This window comes from Monodelphis domestica, chromosome 1 (assembly GCF_027887165.1).
Source record: "Monodelphis domestica isolate mMonDom1 chromosome 1, mMonDom1.pri, whole genome shotgun sequence".
Classification (NCBI taxonomy): Eukaryota; Metazoa; Chordata; class Mammalia; order Didelphimorphia; family Didelphidae; genus Monodelphis; species Monodelphis domestica.
In genome coordinates, this window is record NC_077227.1 from 311,479,960 (window position 1) to 311,505,275 (window position 25,316).

The 25,316-nt window shown below is 37.5% G+C and overlaps 1 protein-coding gene across 1 annotated transcript in view; it reads left to right on the forward strand.

Moving 5' to 3' along the window:
• Window positions 1-25,316, forward strand: part of FSTL4 (follistatin like 4) — an 857,042-nt gene that overhangs the window by 757,289 nt on the left and 74,437 nt on the right. The window contains exon 8 of the mRNA XM_007473404.3: window positions 12,519-12,639. Within this exon, the coding sequence (XP_007473466.2) occupies window positions 12,519-12,639 (121 nt within the window). The remainder of the gene's footprint in view (window positions 1-12,518; window positions 12,640-25,316) is intronic.

The window sequence follows — 25,316 nt, forward strand, 5'->3', positions numbered from 1 at the left end:
CAGCTTCTATACAGGCAATGAACAAAGAGCAAATGGAACAGAGAAGGATGAGGGAATACCAAGCCAAATAAATAAATAAATAAATGAAACCACACAGAAACCCCAGCAAATTCCATACAGGCTCTGGAAGAACTCAAAATATAATTCAAAACACAATTAAGAGAGGCTGAAGACAACAGGGAAAAGAATTTAAAAAGTAAGATAAGCAATCTGGAAACAGAGGCACTTGAACTAAAACAAGAAAATAGTGCCTTGAAAGCCAAAATTAATCACCTTGAAAATGAAGCAAAGGAGATGAAAGATGACCTCCAAAGAAAATCAGACCAGAAGGAGAAGGCTGACCAAAAAGCCAGGGATGATATCCAGAATACAACAACTAGAAACAAGTGACTTCACAAGGCAGCAGGACACTATAAAACAAAATCAAAAGGATGAAAAAATTGAGGAAAATATGAAGCACCTCATTCACAAAACAGAAGATTTAGAAAATCATTCCAGGAGAGACAACTTAAGAATCATGGGTCTACCAGAAGACCATGACAAAAGAAAAATCCTGGACAACATATTACAGGAAATTATCCAAGAAAACTGTCCTAACAACCTAGAACAAGAGGGAAAAGTAGAAGTTGAAAGAATCCACAGATCACCTCCTGTACTTAATCCCCAACTGACAACACCCAGAAATGTTATAGCCAAATTCAAGAACTATCAGACCAAGGAAAAAATATTACAAGCTGCTAAGAAGAAGTTATTCAGATACCATGGAAACACAGTGAGGATAATACAGAATCTCACTGCATCTACACTGAAGGACTGAAAGGCATGGAATATGATGTTCTGAAAAGCAAGGGAACTAGGTCTACAACCAAGAATCAATTACCAAGCAAAACTGACTATATTCTTACAGGGGAAAGTGTGGTCTTTTAACAAAATAGAAGAATTCCAAGCATTTGTAAAGAAAAGACCAGACCTGAACAGAAAATTTGATGCCCAAGTACAGAACTCAAGAAAATCATAAGAAGGTAATTAAGAAAGAGGGGGGGAAAGGAAAACAAAACAAAAAAAAAACTTTTTTTAAGAGATCCAATAAGTTAAAATGATATGTATCCCTATAAGAAAAGAGGTCATTGGTAACTCTTGAAAATTGTTATCATCACTTGGACAGCTAGAAGAATTACACTTAGAGGGAAAGGTGACAAACTGTATAGGATAAAATGGCAAGACATAAAAATGTAAATAGATATATGTATGCATAAAAACATATATGTGTGTATAATATATATATATATACATACAACTAGAGCTTAAAAAGAGGTTAATACTAAAAAAATGGGAAAAGAAAAAAAGGGGTAAATTTACATGTCACAAAGACACTCATGGTGGGAGGGGGGAGAACATCAATACACCAGAAGGGTAAAGAGGATGGATATAGAAATTGACTCAAGGAGGGAAGAACAACCCAATCCATTGGGGCAGAGAATTGATTTGCACTCTATAGGTAGGGTAACAAACAGACAGATGGGGAGGGCAGCAATACAAGGGAGGGAGAGGGTGGGGTAGTATAAAAAAGACTGTAAAGAAAATAAGAAGAGAATAAGAAGGGAGGGAATAATAAGAATAAGAATAATAAATAAGAAAGGGAAGTAAAATAAGGGTGGGAATTAGGGGGACTAATTAAAAACAAAACATTGGTATAAAAGGAAATACTGAAAGAAGAAAAGGTAGGACTAGGAGTGCAAATCAAAATGGTGGAAAATAAGAGCTGGTAATCATAACTCTGAATATGAATGGAATGAACTCACCAATAAAATGCAAGCGAATAGCAGAGTGGATTAGAATCCAAAACCCTACCTTATGCTGTCTACAAGAAACACACATGAGGAAGGCAGACGCCATAGGATAAAAGTAGGAGTATGGAGCCAAATCTATTGGGCATCGACTGATTAAAAAAAAGGCAGGAGTCACAATCATGATATCTGACAAAGCCAAAGTAAAAATAGATCTAGTTAAAAGAGATAGGGAAGGTAATTATATCCTGATAGAAGGCAATATAAACAATGAGGAAATATCAGTACTCAACCTGCATGCACCAAATGGCAAACCATCCAAATTTCTAAAGGAGAAACTAGTGGAGCTCAAGGATGAAATAGATAGAAAAACTATACTAGTTGGAGACCTGAATCTTCCTCTATCAGAAATAGATAAAGCAAACCAAAAAATAAATAAATAAATAAATAAATAAATAAGAAAAAGGTAAGAGAAGTGAATGAAATCTTAGAAAAATTAGACTTAGTAGATATGTGTAGAAAAATAGGGACAAAAAGGAATATACCTTCTTTTCAGCAGCACATGATACATTCACAAAAATTGATCATGTATTAGGGCATGAAAATATTGCAAACAACTGCAAAAGAGCAGAAATAATAAATGCAAACCTCTCAGATCACAATGCAATGAAAATAATAATTAGTAAGGGTACATAGAGAGGCAAATCAAAAATTAATTGGAAATCAAAGAATACAATTCTCCAAAATCAGTTAATTAAAATAACAAATCATAGAAACAATTAATAATTTCATTGAAGAAAATGACAATGATGAGACATACTTTGAAAACCTATGGGATACAGCCAAAGCAGTACTCAGTGGGAAATTTATATCCTTGAGTTCATATATTAACAAATTGGAGAGGGCAGAGGTCAATGAATTGGGCATGCAAATTAAAAAACTAGAAAGTGAACAAACTAAAAATCCTCAGAGGAAGAACTAAATTATAGATCTTAAAAAACAAAGAAGAAATTAATAAAATTGAAAGTCAAAGAACTATTGATTTAATAAATAAGACTAGAAGCTGGTACTTTGAAAAAACAAATAAAATGGTCAATGTACTGGCCAATCTAATTTAAAAAAAGGAAAGAAGAAAACCAAATTGACAGTACCCAAGATGAAAAGGGAGACCTCACCTCTAATGAAGAGGAAATTCAGGAAATCATTAAAAATTATTATTCCCAACTATATGGCAACAAATATGGAAACCCAGGTGATATGGATGCATATTTACAAAAATATAAATTGCCTAGACTAAGAGAGGAAGAAATAGACTACCTAAATAACCCCATATCAGAAAAAGAAATTGAACAAGCCATCAAAGAACTCTGTAAGAAAAAATCCCCAGGTCCAGATGGATTCACAAATGAATTCTATCAAACATTCAAAGAACAACTCATCCAAATATTATACAAACTATTTGACAGAATAAGCCAAGAAGGAGTTCTACCAAATTCCTTTTACGACACAAATATGGTACTGATTCCAAAGTCAGACAGGTCAAAAACAGAGAAAGAAAACTATAGACCAATCTCCTTAATGAACATAGTTGCAAAAATCTTAACAAGGATACTAGCAAAAAGACTACAGCAAATCATCATGAGGGTTATCTACTATGAGCAGGAAGGATTCATAGCAGGAATGCAAAGATGGTTCAATATTGGGAAAACCATCCACATAATTGACCATATAAACAAGCAATCTGATAAAAATCACATGATCATCTCAATAGATGCAGAAAAAGCCTTTGACAAATTAAAACACTCATTCCTATTGAATACACTAGAAAGTATAGGAATAGAATGGCCTTTCATAAAAATAATAAATAGTATATATCTAAAACCATCAACAAACATCATCTGCAATGGGGACAAACTAGAAGCCTTCCCAATAAGATCAGGAGTGAAACAAGAATGCCCATTATCACCTCTATTATTTAACATTGTACTAGAAACACTAGCAGTAGCAATTAGAGAAGAAAAAGAAATTGAAGGCATTGAAATAGGCAAGGAGGAGACCAAGTTATCACTCTTTGTGGATGATATGATGGTCTACTTAAAGAATCCTAGAGAATCAACCAAAGAGCTACTCAAAATATTCCACAACTTTAGCAAAGTTGCAGGATACAAAATAAGCCCACATAAGTCATCAGCATTTCTATATATCTCCAACACATCACAGCAGCAAGAATTAGAAAGAAAAATTCCATTTAAAATTACCCTAGACAATATAAAATATTTAGGAATCTATGTGCCAAGACAAACACAGAAACTATATGAACACAACTACAAAACACTCTCCACACAATTAAAACTAGAACTAAACAATTGGAAAAACATTAATTGCTCATGGGTAGGACGAGCTAACATAATAAAAATGACAATCCTTCCCAAATTAATTTACTTATTTAGTGCCATACCCATTGAACTACCAAAAAACTTTTTTACAGAATTAGAAAAAAATAACAAAGTTCATTTGGAAGAACAAAAGATCAAGGATATCCAGGGAAATTATGAAAAAAATTATTTGAAGGAAGGAGACCTTACCATCCCAGATATCAAACTATACTATAAAGCAGTAGTCATCAAAACAATTTGGTACTGGCTAAGAGACAGAAAGGAGGATCAGTGGAATAGACTTGGGGTAAGTGACCTCAGCAAGACAGTCTATGATAAGCCCAAAGGTCCCAGCTTTTGGGACAAAAGTCCACTATTTGATAAAAACTGTTGGGAAAATTGGAAGACAGTATGAAAGATTAGGTTTGGATCAACATTTCACAGTCTGCACCAAGATAAACTCAGAATGGATGAATGACTTAAATATAAAGAAAGAAACCATAAGGAAATTGGGTAAAAACAGAATAGTATACATGTCAGATCTTTGGGAAAGGAAAGACTTTAAAACCAAGCAAGAGCTAGAAAAAATCACGAAATTTAAAATAAATAATTTTGATTACATCAAATTAAAAGGTTTATGTACAAACAAAACCAATGCAACCAAAATTAAAAGGGAAGCAACAAATTGGGAAACAATCTTCTTAACAATAATCTCTGACAAAGGTCTAATTACTCAAATTTATAAAAAAGCTAAACCAATTGTACAAAAAATCAAGCCAATCCCCAACTGGTAAATGGGTAAGGGACATGAATAGGCAATTTTCAGTTAAAGAAATCAAAATTATGAATAAGCACATGAAAAAGCATTCTAAATCTCTTAAAATCAGAGAGATGCACATAAAAACAACTCTGGGGTATCACCTCACACCTAGTAGATTGGCTAACATGACAGCAACAGAAAGTAATGAATGCTGGACGGGATGTGGAAAAGATGGGATATTAATGCATTGCTGGTGGAGTTGTGAATTAATCCAACCATTCTGGAAGGCAATTTGGAACTATGCCCAATGGGCACTAAAAGACTATCTGCCCTTTGTTCCAGCCATAGCACTGCAGGGTTTGTACCCCAAAGAGAAAATAAGGGAAAAGACTCGTACAAGAATATTGATAGCTGCACTCTTTGTGGTGGCAAAAATTTGGAAAATGAGGGGATAGGCTTCAATTGGGGAATGGCTGAACAAATTGTGGTATATGTTGGTGATGGAATACTATTGTGCTCAAAGGAAAAATAAAGTGGAGGAATTCCATGGGAACTGGATGACTTCCAGGAATTGATGCAGAGCGAAAGGAGCAGAACTCTCCATTAGTGGCAATGCAGTGATCCTGAACAACTTGGAGGGATCTATAAGAAAAAACACTATCTACATTCAGAGGAAAAACTGTGGGAGTAGAAACACAGGAGAAAAACAACCGCTTGAATTCATGAGTTGAGGGGATATGGTTGGGGATGTAGACTCCTAATCCTAATGCAAACACCAATAACATGGAAATAGCTTTTGATCAAGGACTCATGTAATACCCAGTGAAATTGTGCGTCAGCTATGGGAAGGGTGGGCGAAGGGAAGGAAGGGAGATAATGTGATTCTTGTAACCAAGGAATAATGTTCTAAATTGACTAACTAAATTAATTTACATTTTTAAAAATCAATAAAAATTAAAAATGTATGCATATCCACTTTTAATCTTCACTATTAATATTTTTGAAGTCTAGAGACCAATAAAAATTAATTATTCCCTGATTTTATATTATTTTGAATTTCTAAAATGTAAATGTTCACACTAAACATTTAACAAATGGCCATAGAGCTTAAAGCTGGCTCCCATGCACCCCTGGATAGATCATTGACAGACCATCATGAAGACAGGCCCAGAGACATGTGCATATTGATACCAAACAAATAGATACAGACACGTAATTACCACTCTGTATTACATTCTAGAACAGACAATTGAGAACATTAATAAATATTTACCTATATGTCTACTTTTTCATCTACATAAAATCTTTATGTGAATGACCTACTGTACATATTAGTGAGATTCTTGATGAAAAGATTAGAAGGAACAGGCAGACTTTCATAAATTCCTTTCTATTGTAGATATTTTTCTTCTCCATCGCACAAGTGGTTTAATGTATGATTAGAGAAGAGATGAGCCAATCATGTAGGACGAGCAAAGAATCACAGCAGAATGGCCTGAGTGTTTCCCCTGTGCCTACAGAATAATAAAAGAACCAACAGACAGCCTTGATTGCTTTCAGTAGACCCTTCATGTCAGATTTATAGGAGAATATTGACAATAACACATGATAAGGCACAAATAGTTTGCAATGTGCACCAGCGCAGACAAGCAATGTGTACTCCATTTGATGAGATCACAGACCAATGAAATAGTGAAGAAATATTTTTTCTACGCCCAGTATTAACCAAAGACAACTATTCTATATCTCTATAATTCTTCTTTTCCTTTGAAAATAAAGTAGGCAGACCGAGAATGATTAAACATTTAAATGTATATAATGTGATGCAAATATTATTTAATTTCTTTTCCTTTATATGTCCAGTGCCTTGAGCATATTTAATAAATGCCTGATGATTAATTGATACTGAACAACAGCCATTGTAATATTTACTCTTTGTGTTCATTGAGTTACTTTTGAGGACTGGTCAGTAACCCAAGTAATGAGACTTTATCAATAGATCATAAATGTATTTTACTAATTAGTGCTGGGAATAAAAAATCTCCAGCAATTAGCATAAAGTAAATATGTTTTTGTTGTTTCATTTTTGCCTTTGTATCAACTACACTTAAGAGTCCCAGCAATTTAGGAGATTCTAAAGAAATGCTTGTTGGTTAATTGTATTCAACACTCCTTTATTAAGCTGCATTGACATCTTTCTGACGACTCTATAATACAGCCTCCGAATTCCTATGAAAGATGGCTCTCTCACCAAGGAACCCACTAGATTGACAGGGGAGGAAGGCCACCTGAGTTTGCTTCATAGAATCCCCCACTTGCTGACAATTGACTAGATGAAGTTGCAGTACCCTTGTTGTCCTTTAGGAAAATCTGCTTTTCTTATACCTTGGATTTTGACACAGGGAATAACCTGGACCAGAAATATGTGAAGTTCAAGAATTGGCTCAACATTAACTTTTCTTGAGAAACTCCAGCCTCTCCTCAGGTATATAGGGATGTTTCATCATCCAGGACAAACTGAGCTGCCTGCAGGTTTATTTTTATTAGTGGGGATTAATACCCATTGTTAGTATCAGCTCCCTTTAAGCATTTCAGTGCAAACACTTTGCATTTAGCCCAGCTATTTGGTTCAGTTAGGTGAGATTTCTGTATATATGTCCCCAAAAGCAGTCTGCATTCACATATTGTTCATTTTTCAACTATTTTTTCCAAAACAAATAAAAAATACAAGCTCCCTTTCCATGATGAGCATCTCTAGCCTAAGGAAAATTCCTTTTAGTGCAATATCAGAGCATTTTAGATGCTGTGCTAATGATACCTTCCTCCAGACCTGTAGCATGAAAGGGTTCTTAACTTGGGGATGGTGAACTCATTTTTTATTTTCATATTATTTATATTATTTCATTACTTTGTTGTTCACACTTGTCAGGTCTAACCAACTGTTCATGATGCCATTTGGGGTTTTCTTGACAAAGATACTCAAGTTTGCCATTTCCTTCTCTCTCATTGTACAAGTGAGGAAACTGAAACAGTTAAGTGAACTCAGGGCTTCCCAACATCAGGCCTTGCACTATCTAATTCTCTCCCTACCTACCCTTTTTATTACTATATTTCAATATAACTAATTCCTTTATTTTGTGCTATGTATTTATAAACACTCTTATGAGGAGTCCAGAAGCATCTAAAGAAGACCATGTTTAACAGATTAGGAACCCCTATTTTTAGGCATTTCTCTATTGCTTTTGCATGGGTTCTTTTAAGACTCGGAATGGAAGCCTAACTTGTCCAGTGGAGAAGATGCTGATGAGAGACAGAAAGGGAACAATCTCCAACCAACCTAACCTAACTGTAATGCCTCCTTCCCATCCTCCCTCTCCAGGGAAATGGTATTCCTGTAGTGAGGATGGGGCTGGAACCTGTGAATAAGGAGGTTTTGAGGGAAGAAACTTTGTTTTCTTGAAGAAGCTCCTTTTTAGACTTCAATCAATAATCATTTATTAAGGATCTACTATATTCCAGGCATTGGGGTTGCAGATAAAAAAAAATGAAATAATATCTACCAACAATCTGTTCTTATTCTAAAGGAAAGATAAGGCTAAGAAATTAAAACAAGGTCTAGTTCTTGAGCAACTTTGTCTTCCCAATTTCCCTCATTTTCAGTAACCCATTTTCAGTCTTTCTACTGACATGCCCTTTGCCTGGAATTACCGCCCCCAACACCATCTCTTAGAACCCCAAAAGCTCCCTCAGGCCTAAGTTCTTCTTTCTGTGTTCTTCCTTCCCTCATCCTTCAACTGCTAACAACTCCCTCTTCCAACCCTTCCCTTTGCATTTCTTTGTATTTATTTTGTATATACCTATATACTTGGATATCTCCCCTAATAGGATGGAAACTCTTTGAAGGCATGAACTTGTATACTTTTTTACTAGTATGCCCAGGGCCAGGCATAATACCTAGCACATAATGGATATTTAACATATAATTATTGACTAATTTCTTCACATTTTAATCCATGGGCCAGGAATCCAAATTCAATTTCCAAACAACTTCATTTTAGCCTGCTAGGTGTCCCTCCTGTTGATGAAAGTACTACTTTTGACCCTAAGGTTTTCAATTTCTTGCTCAGGTTTTCATCCTCTTTTGAGATTCCTTTTAAAGTGTCATTTCATTTATCATAAAGTGATTAATAGTCTTTAGAGTTAGGAAATTTCTGCCCATAGAGATACTCCAAGAAAGATGGCAGACCACTCTTTTGGTTGTCTGTTCAATAAAGCTGCCTTAGAAGCCTTCATGAGAGAGTCACAACACAAAACTAGCCATCTCTTCCTCCACTTTTCATCTATCCTCTATTGTGATGATGCCCATGGATCCACAGGATGGAAGCCCAAGAAAAGGCTTTCCTCTGAGAAATTTTAGTTCTAACATCCTTTTTAATGGAAAGAGCTATTGTTATCGATGTTATTGTTTAGTTGTGTCCAACACTTCCTGACTCCATTTGGAGTTTTCTTAGCAAAGATGAGAGTGGTTTGCCATTTCTTTCCCCAGTTCATTTGAACAAAGCAGGACACTGAGACAGTCAGAGTTAAATAACTTGCCCAAGATCACATAGCTATTAAATGTCTGAGGCCAAATTTGAATGCAGAAAGATGACTCTTCCTGACTCTAGGGCCAATAGATAATATTTATGTCTAAACATTCAGTATTCAGTGCCCTTATGCTCCTCCTTTCCTATGTCACATTCTTTGCCCCTCCAATTTGCTGACTTTGGTCACTAGTTTTCTCTACCTCTTCACATTTTTTCCCTTGCTTCCTTCTTGAAGTATCATCAGTAAGGCTGATATGAGTCTTAAATGAGATCATGTATGTAAAAAATTTTGCCAATCTCATTTCCTAAGAACCAAGAGAATGTCATATACAGCAATAAACATATTGTTTGAAGAATGGCTTGTGAAAGTTGACCTCCAGGGAAACAATGATAAATTATAGCAGTTCTCTTTGTGTTGGCAAAGAACTGGAAATTGAAGGGAATGACTAAAGTAAACTAATTGTGGTATATGATTATGATGGAATGCTACTGCACTGTAAGATATGACAAGCAGGTTATTTTTTTTAAAACATGGAAAGACCTACATGAAATTATGAAGAGTGAAACAAGCATCACCAAGAGAACATTATATACAGCACAAGCAACTTGCTTGAAGAATGACTTGTACATGTCCACCTCCAGAGAAAAAAATGATAAATAGAAACAAGCAAGACATAGTTTTATATATATACACATATCATTTTTGTCAAATGATGCCTTCTCTAGTGGGGAGAGGGAGTCACCAGGGCATTTTAGTGTAGCAAATACATTTTAAAATAATTTTAAGTGTTATGCCAGTTATTTTTATTTTTATTGTTGTTGTTACTGTTAGTCTGGAGTTTCCACCATTCCTGACTGATCATAACTTCATTCTCAGCCTTCTATTACACTCCTTCTAAGTTCAATCAACCTTTAGAGAGCAATACAAGTGGTAAACAATTCACAAAGTGGGAGGAAGCTAAGGACAGGGGGAATGCCCATAAACTTTTTAAGTTTAATTTGCCTTATTAACACTTTCTTAAGTCTAGACAATGAACTGAACAATAAATCAAGCCCTGATTTATAGCATTGTAAATTTCAGAGTTGTAAAAGTTCACACTAAAAATTCAACAATTCTCCCACTGGTTAGAATTGTTTCCAGCACATTTTTGCAGCTAATATTTCAAGGAACACTTAGTTGTCAAAGAGAAAGGCATTACTAGGCCAGCTCCTTTTTTCACCTTATCCTTGAAGACGGGAACTAAGCTACCATTTGTAGATACATAGCTGTTGCATAGCATTGTTGGAAAATCAAACTAGTGAATGCTTTCCTAGTCACATTCCATTTGCAAAAGAATCCTAAAAGTGGCAGAATTCCACTTCCCTATGGACTTAATGGAAGCAATATGCTGTGTCCTTCCTCTATTTTTGGTATGCCCTGTGGCTAACTCTTAAGGCAAACCACTAAGGCCAATTGCTTCTTTGTCTTACCTGTTGAGCCTGTGCCAGTTCCTGTCTCAAGATGCTATTTATAGCAAGTTTCCTGCCTTTTCTGACACTTGCTCACTAAGCTGCGTTTGATTGCCAATTAGCAGATTCTTGCCAAGCCCTAATGCAAACAGAAACTACCCTCAGATATTTTAGGCATTAAGGTTTTAAACAGAAATTTGATTACCTGCAAGACTTTATCTAATTACCTACTTTTTTCCTCTCCTCTGCCTTCCAAAGACACTTTAGATGCCTTTTTTTCTGCTTCCCTGCCTGGATGATCTCTGAACTTCAAACATTAAATAATGGGTTAAAAAGAGAATGTATAAATAGCTTGGCCAGAATCAAGTGTCAAAATATGTGGCACTGATAATAAATGTTGAAGTTGCTCCAAAGATGGTGAGATCCGGGTGGGTAAGCCTGGAAGATTCCAATGCTTAGAGGAAGTGGTTCTGTGGCTAAATCTTGAATTCAAACTCAGCACCATTTTTTAAATACCTCTTTGCAGGATACTCTTCTAGGAGGAGGGGGCATAACAAACATCAGTGAAACACGTCCCTTAACCTGCAAAGATGGGCAGCATTTCCATGGGCAGAGAGTAGCAGAAATGGGGAAATAGCATGAGCAAAGATACACAGGCACGAGATATTTGAAGAGACTGACTGAGCTTGATTTGAGCTTGAGAGGAAGGTATTGTGAGAATGATTTTTGCCTGCTCCTATAATCAATCACCAAGCACTGATGTAGTATCCATGATGCACTCTGCGAGGTTCTAGAGATAAAGGGGAAAAAATCAAAACATACCTCTAAGAGAAGATTACATCTAACCAGGAATGACAACATATACATATAAGGGAATAAAATAAGTAGATGCAAGATGAATGAGACTAGAGAACATCAGTTTTGAGGGAGATTAACAAAGGACTCCTGTAGAAAGTGGAGCTTAAATAGAGGAAGATGAGCATTTCAGATATAGGGAGGAACCAGTGAAAAGGCATGTAGGCAAAAGATGCAATGTCATTTATTGAAACAGTAAAAAAGTCATTTTGCTGAACTACAGTATACATGGAGAGGTGTGATGTGTTTGGAGTGGAATATAGTTTGTAAAGTATTTTTTGTGTACCAAAAAGGAGTTTATATTTGCTCCTGAAGTCAGAAAGGAGCCACACAAGTTTATAGAGTAGGGGAGTGACATAGTCAAACCAGCATTTAGCAAAAGTCACTTTGGTTGCAATTTAGAAGATGAACTGGAGTAGGGAGAGACTTGAAGTGAGACCATTTCACAAGCTACCGAAATTGTCCAGGTAAGAGATGCTATGGGGCTCACCTGAGGCACTGACTGTCTAAGTGGGAAAAATGTGGCAGATGGGAAAGATTTTATAAAGTTAGAAGGGGCAAGATCTGACCAGAGGCAATGACTAGGAGAGAATCCTCAGAGCTAAGGTTTCTGTGTGTGTGCCAGGGGATACAAACTGTAATCACGGAAAAGCTGAAATCGTTTGTTCACTAACGAGACAGTTCTTTTCTCTTGTGTTTAATGCAGGATTTTGGAGAAGATGATTCTCTCTACATTACCAAGGTGACAACTATTCACATGGGCAATTACACCTGTCATGCCTACGGCTATGAGGATCTGTACCAGACTCACATCCTTCAGGTGAATGGTTAGTAAATGGTACACCTGCAGCCCTTCCCCTGCTGACAGTCTTCTTTTAAGCAATGTTACTCCTGTTATGTTACCTGTGCACATATTCCTGGGAACTCCATTTGTTCATGCAGGCACATACACACATACCCCAAAATATAGTAGTTACCCCTTTTCCTCTCCAATGGAAAGACAACTTGAGTTCTCAAGACCTTGATTCTCATTTAATTTATGTCAGGAACTCGGTACTATTTATGCAATGACTAATAATAGGAGTTTCCCATTGGTCTACAATTCTCCCCCCAAATTATACTTTTCCCCATGGTTAATTGCTTGGGTGAGATGAGAGTGAGAAGTAATATCATATGGTTCCTTTTTTGGATAGACTCATGCCATGCACATACTAGAATGTGACAGGTTTGGCAATAAAGGGAATGAAGGAAAGGTTAAGATACAATTTGTGGGTCTAAAGTAGCATCTCAAAAGAAAATACCAAAAATAAATAATTAAAATAAAAAGAAAAGACCACCGTCTTTGCTGGCAGCAATGATGCAAGGATCAAATACATTTGCTTTTCAGACAACTTTCCCTCAGGCAAGATCTTAGAAGTCAGAACCTGAATGGATCTCTGTCTATTCATGACTATTTTTCCACCCCTCTTCTCCTAGCTCTAGAAACTCCATTGACATGCCCATAACTAGCCTGGGCTTTAGCAGAGTTTAGAGAGCAAGCTAAGTGGCCCACAAAGGTTTTAATGTATTCATGCCCATATTAGCACTATCTTAGCACTGGGAAGAAGTGTACAGTACCAAATAGCAACTGAAGATCTAAAGAGATTAGTTGATTAGTTTCATAACTCTCCAACCCAAACATGGCAGTGGTTTTCTCCTAGCTCAGTCCTCAGCTGAGTCCTTAGTTGCCTTACATTATCCTTCCTCACCAAAATATATAAAATGATAATTTAAAAAATAATACCTTCATTAGTTTCTAAGAATGCTCAGACTCTTTTCTGACTGTACATTCTGAAATAATGCACCTAAAAATGTATAGCAAGATAAACTTTAAGTTATTGATTACATTAAAATGTTACAATAATAAAAAGCCCTGCTGGGAGTCATTTGAGCTGGATTCTAATCCCATCACTGCCACTACATAGACATTTTGCTTTAGGTAAGTCACTTCATCTCTCACATCCTGTTCCTCTATCTATACATCATAGGGGTTGTCGGTATTGCCTAGTATATTGGATTCATCATCAGAAAACTGAGGTTCCAATCCTGGCACCACTAATTCCTTCCTGGGTGATGTCTTTAAGTCTCATCTATAAAAAATGGGTTGAACTAGAGAGTCTCTGTTGGGAAATTTCTTAGTCTTGGTTCCTGGAGAACCCAGTGAGTATCTCATTGACCAGTGGGTCTGATGACAAGAGATCAAATAAAGTGAGAAGCTAAACTGAAAGAAAAGCAATATATTCGTGTACTATGGAAGACTGATTAGTAGTAGTAGCTTTAGTTTCTAAGGTTTACATGGCTATTTTATATGACTTCTTTAGATCCACTTAGAGTACACAGCCAATTATACTGTGGTAGCAACATGTTGTGAGAATTTAAGTCAGGTAAGTGGCATCTAGAAATGGAATTTGAGGGATACCCATCAGTTGAGGAATGACTAACCAAGTTGTAGTATATGCTTGTGATGGAACATACTGTACCATAAGAAATAATGAACAGGTTAATTCTGGAAAAACATGGAAAGGCTTACATTAAATCATGAATAACAAAGTGAGCAGAACCAAAAGAACATTATATACAATAACAGAAATATTCTTTGAAGATTAACTGTAATTATTCACCTCCAGAGAAAGAACTAATGAATAGAAACATTTATGACATAGTTTTATATATACATTTTTGGAGTCAAATTATGCCTATAGGGAAGGAAGGGATAGAAATACCTGGGAACTTTAATGTAACAAAAAAACAAATAATTGTTTTAATAGTGCAAGGAAGAGTAAAAGAAAGGGGAACTAAAAGACACAGTCTTGTTCAAGAGGAAAGAAAATAGTAAGTGACTAGATATCTTTTATAATTGTTAATCAGAATTTATTTGTTCTCTGAAAGCAAGAAGATCATTGGTGAAAGTAAGCTAGCTTCTAGCCCTCTATGAGTTATCTCCTATCCACAGACACTAAGTGGTTTTTATCATAGTGGATTAGACTTTCTGCTATCCCAGATCCATGAATAATTTATTATGTTTTATTTCTCCTTCATCTCTAAGGTCCTTTCCATTACTAAAACCTATGAAACAGGGTAAGACAGGAAAGGACCATAGTGTCAGGGCATCCCAACATCTTCCAAACTATAAGAAACTTTCTTACCATTTTCCCACCATAATATTAACTATTGGGTATTGAAGCACATTGTGAAAAGAAGGGTTTTGAACTTTCTTAGATCCAGACCCCAAATTTCTTCTTTAATATAGTTTTAATTTTCTGACTTACAAATCTAGGGAATAGGGACTCTCAGCTGATCACTCTCTAAATTCTCCTATTCCTTCTTAGGATTAAATTCCATGATTCACATAGGAAAATTGTGAAAATTTTTTCTTGGTTATAGTAGCAAGCATGGTCACTGAAATTTATTGAGATAAGTTCATCTTTAAACACACACATGTTTGTGCATGCACACATGTACATGTACACACACACATACACAAAATTGAATTTCTGATCCAACAAGTTGCTCTTAAGATTTCGGGTATTATCTATTCCTGGAAAAAATTTTCCTGCTCTAATTCTGCAGAATCATAGCTTTGGGTAAATTTTACTTACTTGCTACAAATTTTGAGATATTTATAGATTTTGATCCCCCCCCATAAGTGCTAAGATCTTTCATTAAGTTCTTACTTTGAGAACTTTAGTCTGTCTCCCAAAAGTTATGATTTTAGCAGTGAGAAGAATCTAATGGGATCTATTATAGATGATGATTCACTTTCCCATTGTTGAATAATATCTACCACAGCCATTGTTTCTTTTTCAGTAGACAGCCACTGGAGCCATCTGATTTGAAGATTATCAAGGTTATCCATTGCCCCAAAGAATGCCTAAAACTTCCCCCATTAGAATTAATTGAGATGCCTTTTTGGAAGAAGGCTTCTTTTTAAATGCAAATATTATTGAAGCAAAATTCAAGTTAACAAACATTAATTAAGCACCTTTACAAGACTCTGTGCTATGTGTTATAAGAAGTATAAATTTTATATTCTCCAAGGGCTTACAGTCTAGTGTGGAAGCTAAGTTATACTAACAACTGTAATATAAATAAATGCACAGGATATTTTTAAGGTACTCTAGTGTATATCCTATACTATACTATACTGTACTCTACTACTATACTGTACTTGGTGAGAACACAAAAATAATGAGAAATCATTTTCAGCTGGGAACTTTGGGAAAGACTTCAGGGAGGATATGGTCTTAAAGGATAAGAAGGTTTTCACAGATAAAGGAATGGATGACTTTATTGGCTTCCTTTTTACATGGGACCTCACCCTTAATACAATAAATAATATTTGGCAAGTAAAGAACTCAAGAAGAACTCATAGACCCAAATGTCCTTAAAATTAAAGTGACTTTAAATTTATTTTCACAACCTCTCTGTCTGTATTATGAGGCAACAATTCACAAAAAAAGTCACCATAAAAGTTTGGACTATCTGGCCATATTTACCTTAGAGATGTATGGAACCATAAGGATGATGAGTGAAGTTGCTATTCATATAAGTTGATAGTATTTGGGAGTACAAAGTCACATGCTCTTGTATTGGGGGCGCTGGGGTACAGAGTTGCAGCCCTACCACAGAGTGCAGTATCTGGTGCATGTAGTTCAAAGTATTACTATATGATGATATACAGTATGTACCTAAATGCACTTTATGTATCTGAGAAAATATATCATGCAGAGAGATGATGAGGACTGGCACTAGACAAGTGGCAGGGTCAGATGAGAGGAGGCGGCATGTACAAAAGACTTTGCAAAGGTGAAATCCACAGGCTTTGGTAATCAGACAAAGTGAGGACTCCAGTGTGACTCCTAGTTTGCAAGTCCAAGGGATTTGGATGATAATGTTGTACATTACAGCAATAAGGAATGTGAGAGTGAGGGGAAAGAAAGAGCAAAAAAAAAGGAAATCCATTTTGGCTATATTGAGTTTACGATGTCTATTGGGCATGAAGTTTGAGATGTCTGAACAGTATTTGGAAATGTAAGATTGGAGGTGAGAAGAGAGATTGAAGCAGGATAGGTAGATATGAGTGTCTTCAGCATAAAGAAGGTAATTAAATTCATAGAAACTGATGAAACTACCCACTGAAACTATATAAAGGGGTAAGAGAAGAGGGTCCAGAACAGAACCCTGATGAATATCTGTGGTCAAGGATGTAATCCAGTGGGGAATCTAGCAAAAAACCGAGGAGTGGTCTGATAGGTAGGAAAACAAGGAGTAAGTGGTATCCCAAAAACCTAGAAAGAAGGGATTATCAGGGAGGAGAGAATGATCAACAGGGTCATAGGCTAGAGATGCTGAGGAGAATGAGTATAAAGAAAAAAAAAACACTGATGTTTGCAATTAAGAGACCATTAGTAACTTTGGAGAGAGCAGTTTCAGTCACAGTTTCAGTGGAATGATAAGATCAGAAGTCAGATCATGAGGGGTGAAGAAGGAAATGAAAGCAGAGAAAGTGGAGTCACCTATTGTAGACTGCCTTTTTGAGAAATGTAGTTATAAATGGAAGAGGCAATTTTGATAATAGCCTCAAATGAAGGTCTTTTTCGGAAGGAAGGAGGGTACACAAGGGCATGTTTGTATGTAGAAGAGAATAAACCAGGAGACAGAAATTGAAAATAAGTGAGAGTGGGGATCATGATGGGGAGAGGGGTACTGTTGAAAGAGATGGGATGGAATGAGATCGCTTGAACTGGTGGAGGAGTTAGTTCTGGTAAGGAATAAGGTCATTTCCTCATGTGACATACAGATGAAGAAAGATACAGTTGCAGAAGTCATCTAAGTGATAGGAGATGAGGAAAAGGGGAGAAGAAAGAGCTCTTGGCAAATAGCCTCGATTTTTACTGTCAAATATTAGGCAAGGTTCTCAGCTGAGAGAGATGGTGCTGTGGTAGCCATCCATGGTAGGTTTGAGAAGAGATAAAATGTTTTAGAAGAGACACTATGGAGAGCATGATAATGAGCTGATAAGAGAGATATAGTAGGATTGCCTAGGTGCAATAAAGTCATAATTGAGGTTGTGTAATATAAATATGGTGGACCCTGTCAAAATGATTACATGATTTTCTCCATCTTCATCGACAGCATGTGTATAGATGAGGTGGTGGCTGAAGTGAACCAAAGCTGAGACTTGACTCGGTACAACTGGCAAAATGATAAGGAAGATAGGAATTTAATGGAGGAAATCAGTACAGTGGAACTTGTTCTCCAAAGAGTCAAGATGGTTAGAAGTGAGAGTGGCTGATGTAGGGTAAATTACCTGGAAGATAAATAAATACTCAAGGTATTAGAGGTCATAGAATGGGCAAAATTTAGGGTTTTATAAGGGAAGGAAGAGGGAGAAGTAAAAAGCTAATAAATTATGGTCAAATAAGGGGATTTCAAAATTCTTGAATATAGAGCTGGTACATTTGAGAGTGATGGTATGACCATATGTCTGACTATCTTTCTGTGTGAGCAAATTTGTATGGAAGTTTAGCCCATTTGAAATAAGTAGGTTGAAGAACCAAGTAGTTGGGGTATTTGAGTGAATTAATATGTATGTTGTAATCCCCTAGTATGAGAACTGAGGTTGAGAAGAGAAACGTTTTGATTCAGTTACTGAACTAATTGAGAAAGGAAGGGGAGTGTCCTAGTGGTCTGTAGACCACTAGTTTTTCTTGATTGGGTGAAATATATGAATAAATAACCTGAATCTCCAAGGAAGGGATGATATTGGGTGACAGAGTTGGGAGGAGAATTTGGAAATAACAGTAAGAAGCAAGTATTCCAATTCCCCCACCTCTCCTACTTAGCTAAGGTCAGTGAGTGACAGGCAACTATTACTAGAAATGGTAGCCAGGGTGGCTCTGTTATCAGGTGGAAGCCAGGCTTCAATAAGAACTAGAAAATAGAATGAGTTTGAGGAGGAAAGAGTCAAGATGAAGGCATGCTTATTGCCTGTGGAATGGGTGAATTCTGGAGGGCATGGAGAAATGGCTGGGTAGAGTTAGGTTGTATCTTTGAATTATCAGGATTAAGGGAGATAGGAATAAAGAATTTCTTAGATAGAGGTGGACTTTTTTTATGATTATCCACAGGAGTTTAGAGTCACTAGAATGTAAGTCTAACCAAATTCGAGAATATCTACCTTTGAGTCTAGGCAGCTTTTCTTCTTTCCAATAAAGGTTTGCAACTGAATGGTAGGCAAATGAAATATAAGATGGATGGCATATGGTCAGATGGGAGGCCCCTCTTCACAACTCCTTATCCCTCAAAAGACTGTAGATTTGGCAAGAAAAGGGCAAAGCTGGAGACTGAAATCAGGAAACAGAATTCCCATTTACTAGCAACCTTGCTCTTCTTATTCCTTCAATGGACAGCAGCAGGAGAAGGAAGGCCAGAAGTCAAAGGGAGCATTGTTCTCTTTTTCATTGGAGGTTCTCTATATTCAGATTGAGAAATTTGACTGACAGCAGGAAATAGAATTGGTGTTTCACTGGCTGGCAATGAGGCAGCAGAAAGAAACAGTAGATAGACTCTCAGCATCGGGAGAAGTCCTTTGGGCAAATAGAAGATACCCAGTGGGGACCATTGCAGTATTCCTTTAGGGTATATGTTCTGCCCAACTAGGAAATGAAAAGAACAAGGTACTAACTCAGTCCAAGTTGCTACACCTCCTTTTCTCACCAGAGGGATCTTTCCCTCACAGACAGCCCAGCCAGTAGTAGCAAAGCAGAGGAAATTGCATCTTTATTTATATCATTTCTCCTGATAAAATTAGAGCTCTCTGGACGAAAACTTTCTTTGCTGGATCTCTGGTAGATATAGGAAGGAAGGGCTGCAGATTGTGCAAAGGCAGTTCATAGGTTGCATCCTCTATAAATGTACTCCCTGGATGACAGTGGGAGAACTGGGAGTAGGGGGTGGGGATGGGAAGCAAGGAGGGCCCTGCTATTCCTAGGCCTCTTGAACTCTGTGTCCTGATCTGTCTCCACTGGTGTCCATTGCCAGGTGGTGGTGGTTTGTCTGATAAGGTAGATTGGACAGAATGGTTGAAGTACAACATGGTAAGGTACAGAGGACCTAAATCTAGGATGCAATCAACATCCAGACAAAAACTTACTGGCTTAGTTGCCAGGGATACTGTAATATTTGTTGGAGATTATATAGCAAGTATATTCCTGACTCCTCTGCCAGCTTTTTATACACAACACTGTGTTTTCTGTGTAGCCCTTTATCCTTCAAAAAATTACTAGAAAGCTGAAAGCTAGAAAGTGTAATCTTTTCTATGTCATAGATTCCATTGGTAGACCTATGGACCCCTTTTCAGAATAATGTCTTAAAGTACATAAAATGCATGAAAATATAAAAGAAATCAGTAAAACTGAAATATAGTTATCAAAATATGTTTTAAAAATTCAAGGACACCAGGTTAGAAATCTCTGAGTGCCTCCTTTTGACCTGTGAGGGTGAATTCTGGGAGGACAATTAATCTATCTCTCCATAAGTTGTTATTCATTTTTTCTCCTCATTTACAAGGGCAGATGGGTAGTACAGTAGATTGAACCCCAGAGAAGAAGTTGAGAAGACCTGAGTTCAAATATGACCTCATATACTTACTAGCTGTGGGGTCCTGGGCAAGTCACTGAATGTCTATTTGCCTTAAAATAAGGATAATAGCACCTAGTTCCCAGAGTTGCTGTGAGGATTGAAAGAGATGATTTTAAAGTGCTAAACACAGTACTACATACATTTTCATTAACATTGTCATTATTATTGAATTCTAAACTCCCCTCCCTTCCTCTGTATCCATCCCTTCCCTACACAAAATGCAGAGATTACTGAACTGCTGCTTCCTCACACATACGGGATCCTGTCCTGCTCCTTCATCATCTATGAGTCATGGATCTAGGTTCAGGGACCCCCACAAATGATCCCATTTAGTAGTTCTGGATTTTGTCCGTATATATTTGTCCTTTGTTCACATCATGGAGGGCCAGGGAAACAGGGTAAGGGTGCATAGAATTTAGTATGAATATCTCTAATGGACTAATATCTAAACTGGCTCCTTCCCTATTGAATAAGACATAAAGTCATAATCCTTTTCCTATCTGTGAGCCCCTTACAAATGCTGTATAAACCAGTGTAATAGGAGATAAGAGCAGCTCAGCTTTTCTTAGGAAATTATTTCCCAAAACTACTAACCTCAGGCCTGAGATCTGGAAAGGCAGAATATCTGCCTAGTGAAAAATAATCCGTACCTTCAGGATTCTAAGGCCCATGGGAATTTTTGGATTCTGCACAAAGTAGCTTCCCCAAGAGGCCCAAGGACTCTGTTTGGTCAAAGGAGCATATCATGGGCTCACAGAATCTCTGGATTTTCAAGTTGGAGGTGATCTCATTAGCTATCTAGTCCAACTTATACCCAGAAAACAAGGCACACTAAAACTTACCAAATAAATAGTATTCTAGCCTCTTCTCAAAAAATTGACAATTGAGGGCAGCTGGTTTGAGAGCCAGGACTAAAGATGGGAGATCCTGGGTTCAAATGTGGCCTCAGACACTTCCTAGCTGTGTGTCCCTGGGCAAGTCACTTCACCAGGTTGCCTAGCCCTTACCCCAATTCTGCCTTAGAAGCAATAAACAGGATTGATTCCAAGATGGAAGCTTAAGAGTTTAAAAAGAAAAGAAAAATCGACAGGACAAAATTACCTCACGGAAATATAATAAAATAGGACTCGAGGTTTAATGGTCAGGATGTGGATTTGTGAGGTACTCAGAGGATCACGTCAAGCCCTGTATTGTTTATAGGCATGCAAGCAGAAGGCTTTCCAGCTCTTCAGTCCCAAAGGTTTAACTATGGACTAAGGTGCAGGTATACAGTTTAAGGGAGACTCAGGTGGGAAGCCCAGAGCGCCAGGTCTCTGACTTGATATCTATCTGATTGCTGTTGCTGGGCAGATTAATTAGACCATTCATAGGAGAGGGAACCCTAGAGTCTGTCAATCAGCAAGTGGAGCATAAACGTGCACCTTTCACTCTTCCATTTATCAAAAGGGCAAGGTGATTTGGACAGTTTCCTCGCCGTTATTAGATGAATTTTGACTGTAATCAGCAGAGCTCTACATTCGTTGCCTTCACAGACCTGAGTAAAATAATCATTGGGAATGTAAGAACTTTCTATTATATTAGGAAAGCAAATAGGCAGAGGTAAAACATGGAATTACCTTTTTTTCAGCGAGAGCCTAGCAATAGGCTAATCTTCACAAGATTCTCACTGCTTGGGAAATTCAGAGAGAGAGGAAATCGATATGGTCTGAAATACAGTAATCAAAGAATGCTTCATAGAGGAAATAGACTGGAGCTTTGCCTTTAAAGCTGAGTAGATCAAGCTACAACAGAGAAAAGACATTCAAATCTTGCAAGTATTTACTGAGTAAAATGTACTTTCAAAGCAACCTGCTAGATATGATTTAGGTAAAAAGATGAATCAGGCCCTGCTCTCAAAGCTTAATAAGAGAGAGAAGATGGAACCATAAATTAATGTAATTTAATGAGGACAATACAATGAAATGGAAAGTGCACTTAACTTGGGAGTTAAAAGATCTGGGTTCAAATCCCATCAGCTCTACCAGACTATGTAAAGTTTCAGTGTCTCATTTCTCCTTTAAAAGGCATTATGTATGGGGCAGCTGGGTGGCTCAGTGGATTGAGAGCCAGGCTTAGAGATGGGAGGTCTTAGGTTCAAATCTGGTCTCAGACACTTCCCAGCTGTGTGACCCTGGGCAAGTCACTTAACCCCCATCGACCTTTTTTTTTTTATAACCCTTACCTTCTGTCTTGGAATCAATACACAGTAGAGGCAGAAGAGTGGTAAGGGCTAGGCAATGGGGATTGACCCCCATTGACCTTTTTTTTATAACCCTTACCTTCTGTCTTGGAATCAATACACAGTAGAGGCAGAAGAGTGGTAAGGGCTAGGCAATGGGGATTAAGTGACTTGCCCAGGGTCACACAGCTGGGAAGTGTCTGAGGCCAGATTTGAACCTAGGACCTCCCATCTCTAGGCCTGGCTCTCAATCCACTGAGCTACCCAGATTCAACCCCCACCCCCACCCCCCGCCTATTGCCTGTAAAAAATTTTTTAATTAAAATAAAAAGGCAGCATGTCAAAAAAGAGTTTTTAGACAAAAGATTCTAAGCATTCACTGTTTGATCAGGGATAAGTCACTTAAACCTCTTTGCAGGTAAGTAAAATAAAGGTCCTGAGATTTGGGAGGCAGCATAACTGAAAATCTGGAAACTTGATGTATATGAAGCCAAAGGATTAATGTTCCATTCCTGCCTCCATTGCTATCTATATAACCTTAGGCAAATTATTTTAACTTTTCTATGCCTCTGTTCATCTGTAAAATGAAGTTGTATCCAATGACTTCCAAAGGCTATGATCAGGGAAGTGACTTTCCCTTGGCCACTCAAGTATCAGCCTCTAAAATCTGACTTCAAACCCAGGCTCTCTAGCTTTCAAATCCTCATCTATAAAATGAAGGCACTGGATTCAATGATCTCAAATGTACCCTCCCACTGCAACTTTGCCTCTGTCCATGGTGTCACTTTGCAAATTCCCCATGCACACCTCCTCAGGTTTTCATCTTTTCTGTGCTTGAGTGAAAAAGAGGAAAATGTCCTCTAAATGACAAAGGTGTAACTGACTTTTGTTCTTTTCCCCCTTCAACATGGAAACTGTTCAACTACTCTCTAAATAAGTCACTTATTCTTTTCATATTTTGGGTGTTCATAACACCACTAAAAATTCTCTTCCTAATTAAGGTATTGCAGACAAGCATATTTGTTTCCACTTAAGCTTGCAAAACCTTCAGGTTAAAAAAAGGCAAATAATATAAGGTGCAGATCTCTTTTCTTGGCAATGCATTCCTCATTCCCCAATGTGAAGCTTGCAAGGTGAAAGGCAGCATAAATATGTCACCAAGTAAGAACTACAGTCTACAAAGCACAGGCCAGAGTAATAAACAGATTTGGTAGATTACTCTGTTGTTTTGGGGATGAATGGCTGCTCATCTGAACTGTGGGGAGGTCATGGGTCTTTTAAATTTAATAGATTAATCATCTAAGTCTGACTTTTCAGTTCCTTGCTCTGCAAGGCTGGCAGAAGGTTTGCTCAGAGGGTTATGAATCATGCCACTGTCTCAGCCTCATCTTGAGGGAGCCTCCTCTATTGAACCAATCATGCCAAGTCATTCCCATAATTGGAACAATGTAATAACAGTAGTGGAGCAGTACCCAGTAGATGGGCAATGGCAATAACTCACCTTGGACCAAGTGAGTGAAATGATGCTGTCACAATCAGCATTTCTGCAGCCTGGGATTAGGTATCCCAAACTCAATATGAGAAAGTGGGTAAAGGAGCAGTCCTCACCCCAGCCAAATCTGGAACAAAAGTGGCCTGGCCATAGGACCACATTTCACTCTTTTGTCTCTCTCTTCAACTGATCATTAGGCGGATCTGCTCATAACTGTTGTTCCCATGATAACAGCCGCATAGGATTTACCCTTGTCTCTCTCTCCATCTTCAAAGTCCCCCCTCAAGTTTTCCTGTTGGCTTTGGATACCTTTTAACCTTTTCCCCTTCCCTTGACTTCCATAATTCTCAGTCCATATTCTACCTATCTATTCCTACCCCCAAACTATCCAGAATGCCAAGCTGAATTTGCTATCCCACAGTTATCATATATATATATATATATATATATATATACATATACATATACATATATATATGTACCCTTTGGACTATACACAACTCATCTGCTTTGTACTTCAGAATACATTCCTGATCTCTGAATGCTTTAGTTAGAGCAGGGATTCTTTTATTTTTCTTTCATTTTAATTTTTTTTTAAGTTTACCTTGGGGGCAGCTGGGTGGCTAAGTGGATTGAGAGTCAGGCCTAGAGATGAGAGGTCCTGGGTTCAAATGTGGCCTCAGACATTTCCCAGCTGTGTGTCCCTGGGCAAGTCACTTGACCCCCATTGCCTAGCCCTAACTGCTCTTCTACCTAGGAACCAATGCACAGTATTGATTCTAAGGCAGAAGGTGAGGATTAAAAAAAAAAAAACTTTACCTTCCATCTTAGAATCAATAGTGTGCATTGGTCCCAAGTCAAGATAATCAATAAAGGCTAGGCAATGGGGGTTAAGCAACTTGCTTAGATTTGTTAGCCTTGTTCAGATTTAAACCCATGACCTTCCATCTCTATATGTGGCTCTCTATCTACTGAGCCATCTAGCTGCACCTTAGAAGAGGGATTCTTATAGCATGCTTATACAGGCTTCCTGCAGAGGGAAAGAAGATTCCTAGGCAATCCTTCAACAAGGGAATGAGCCATGCCCAGGCTATTCAGATAAGTCTGGAAGT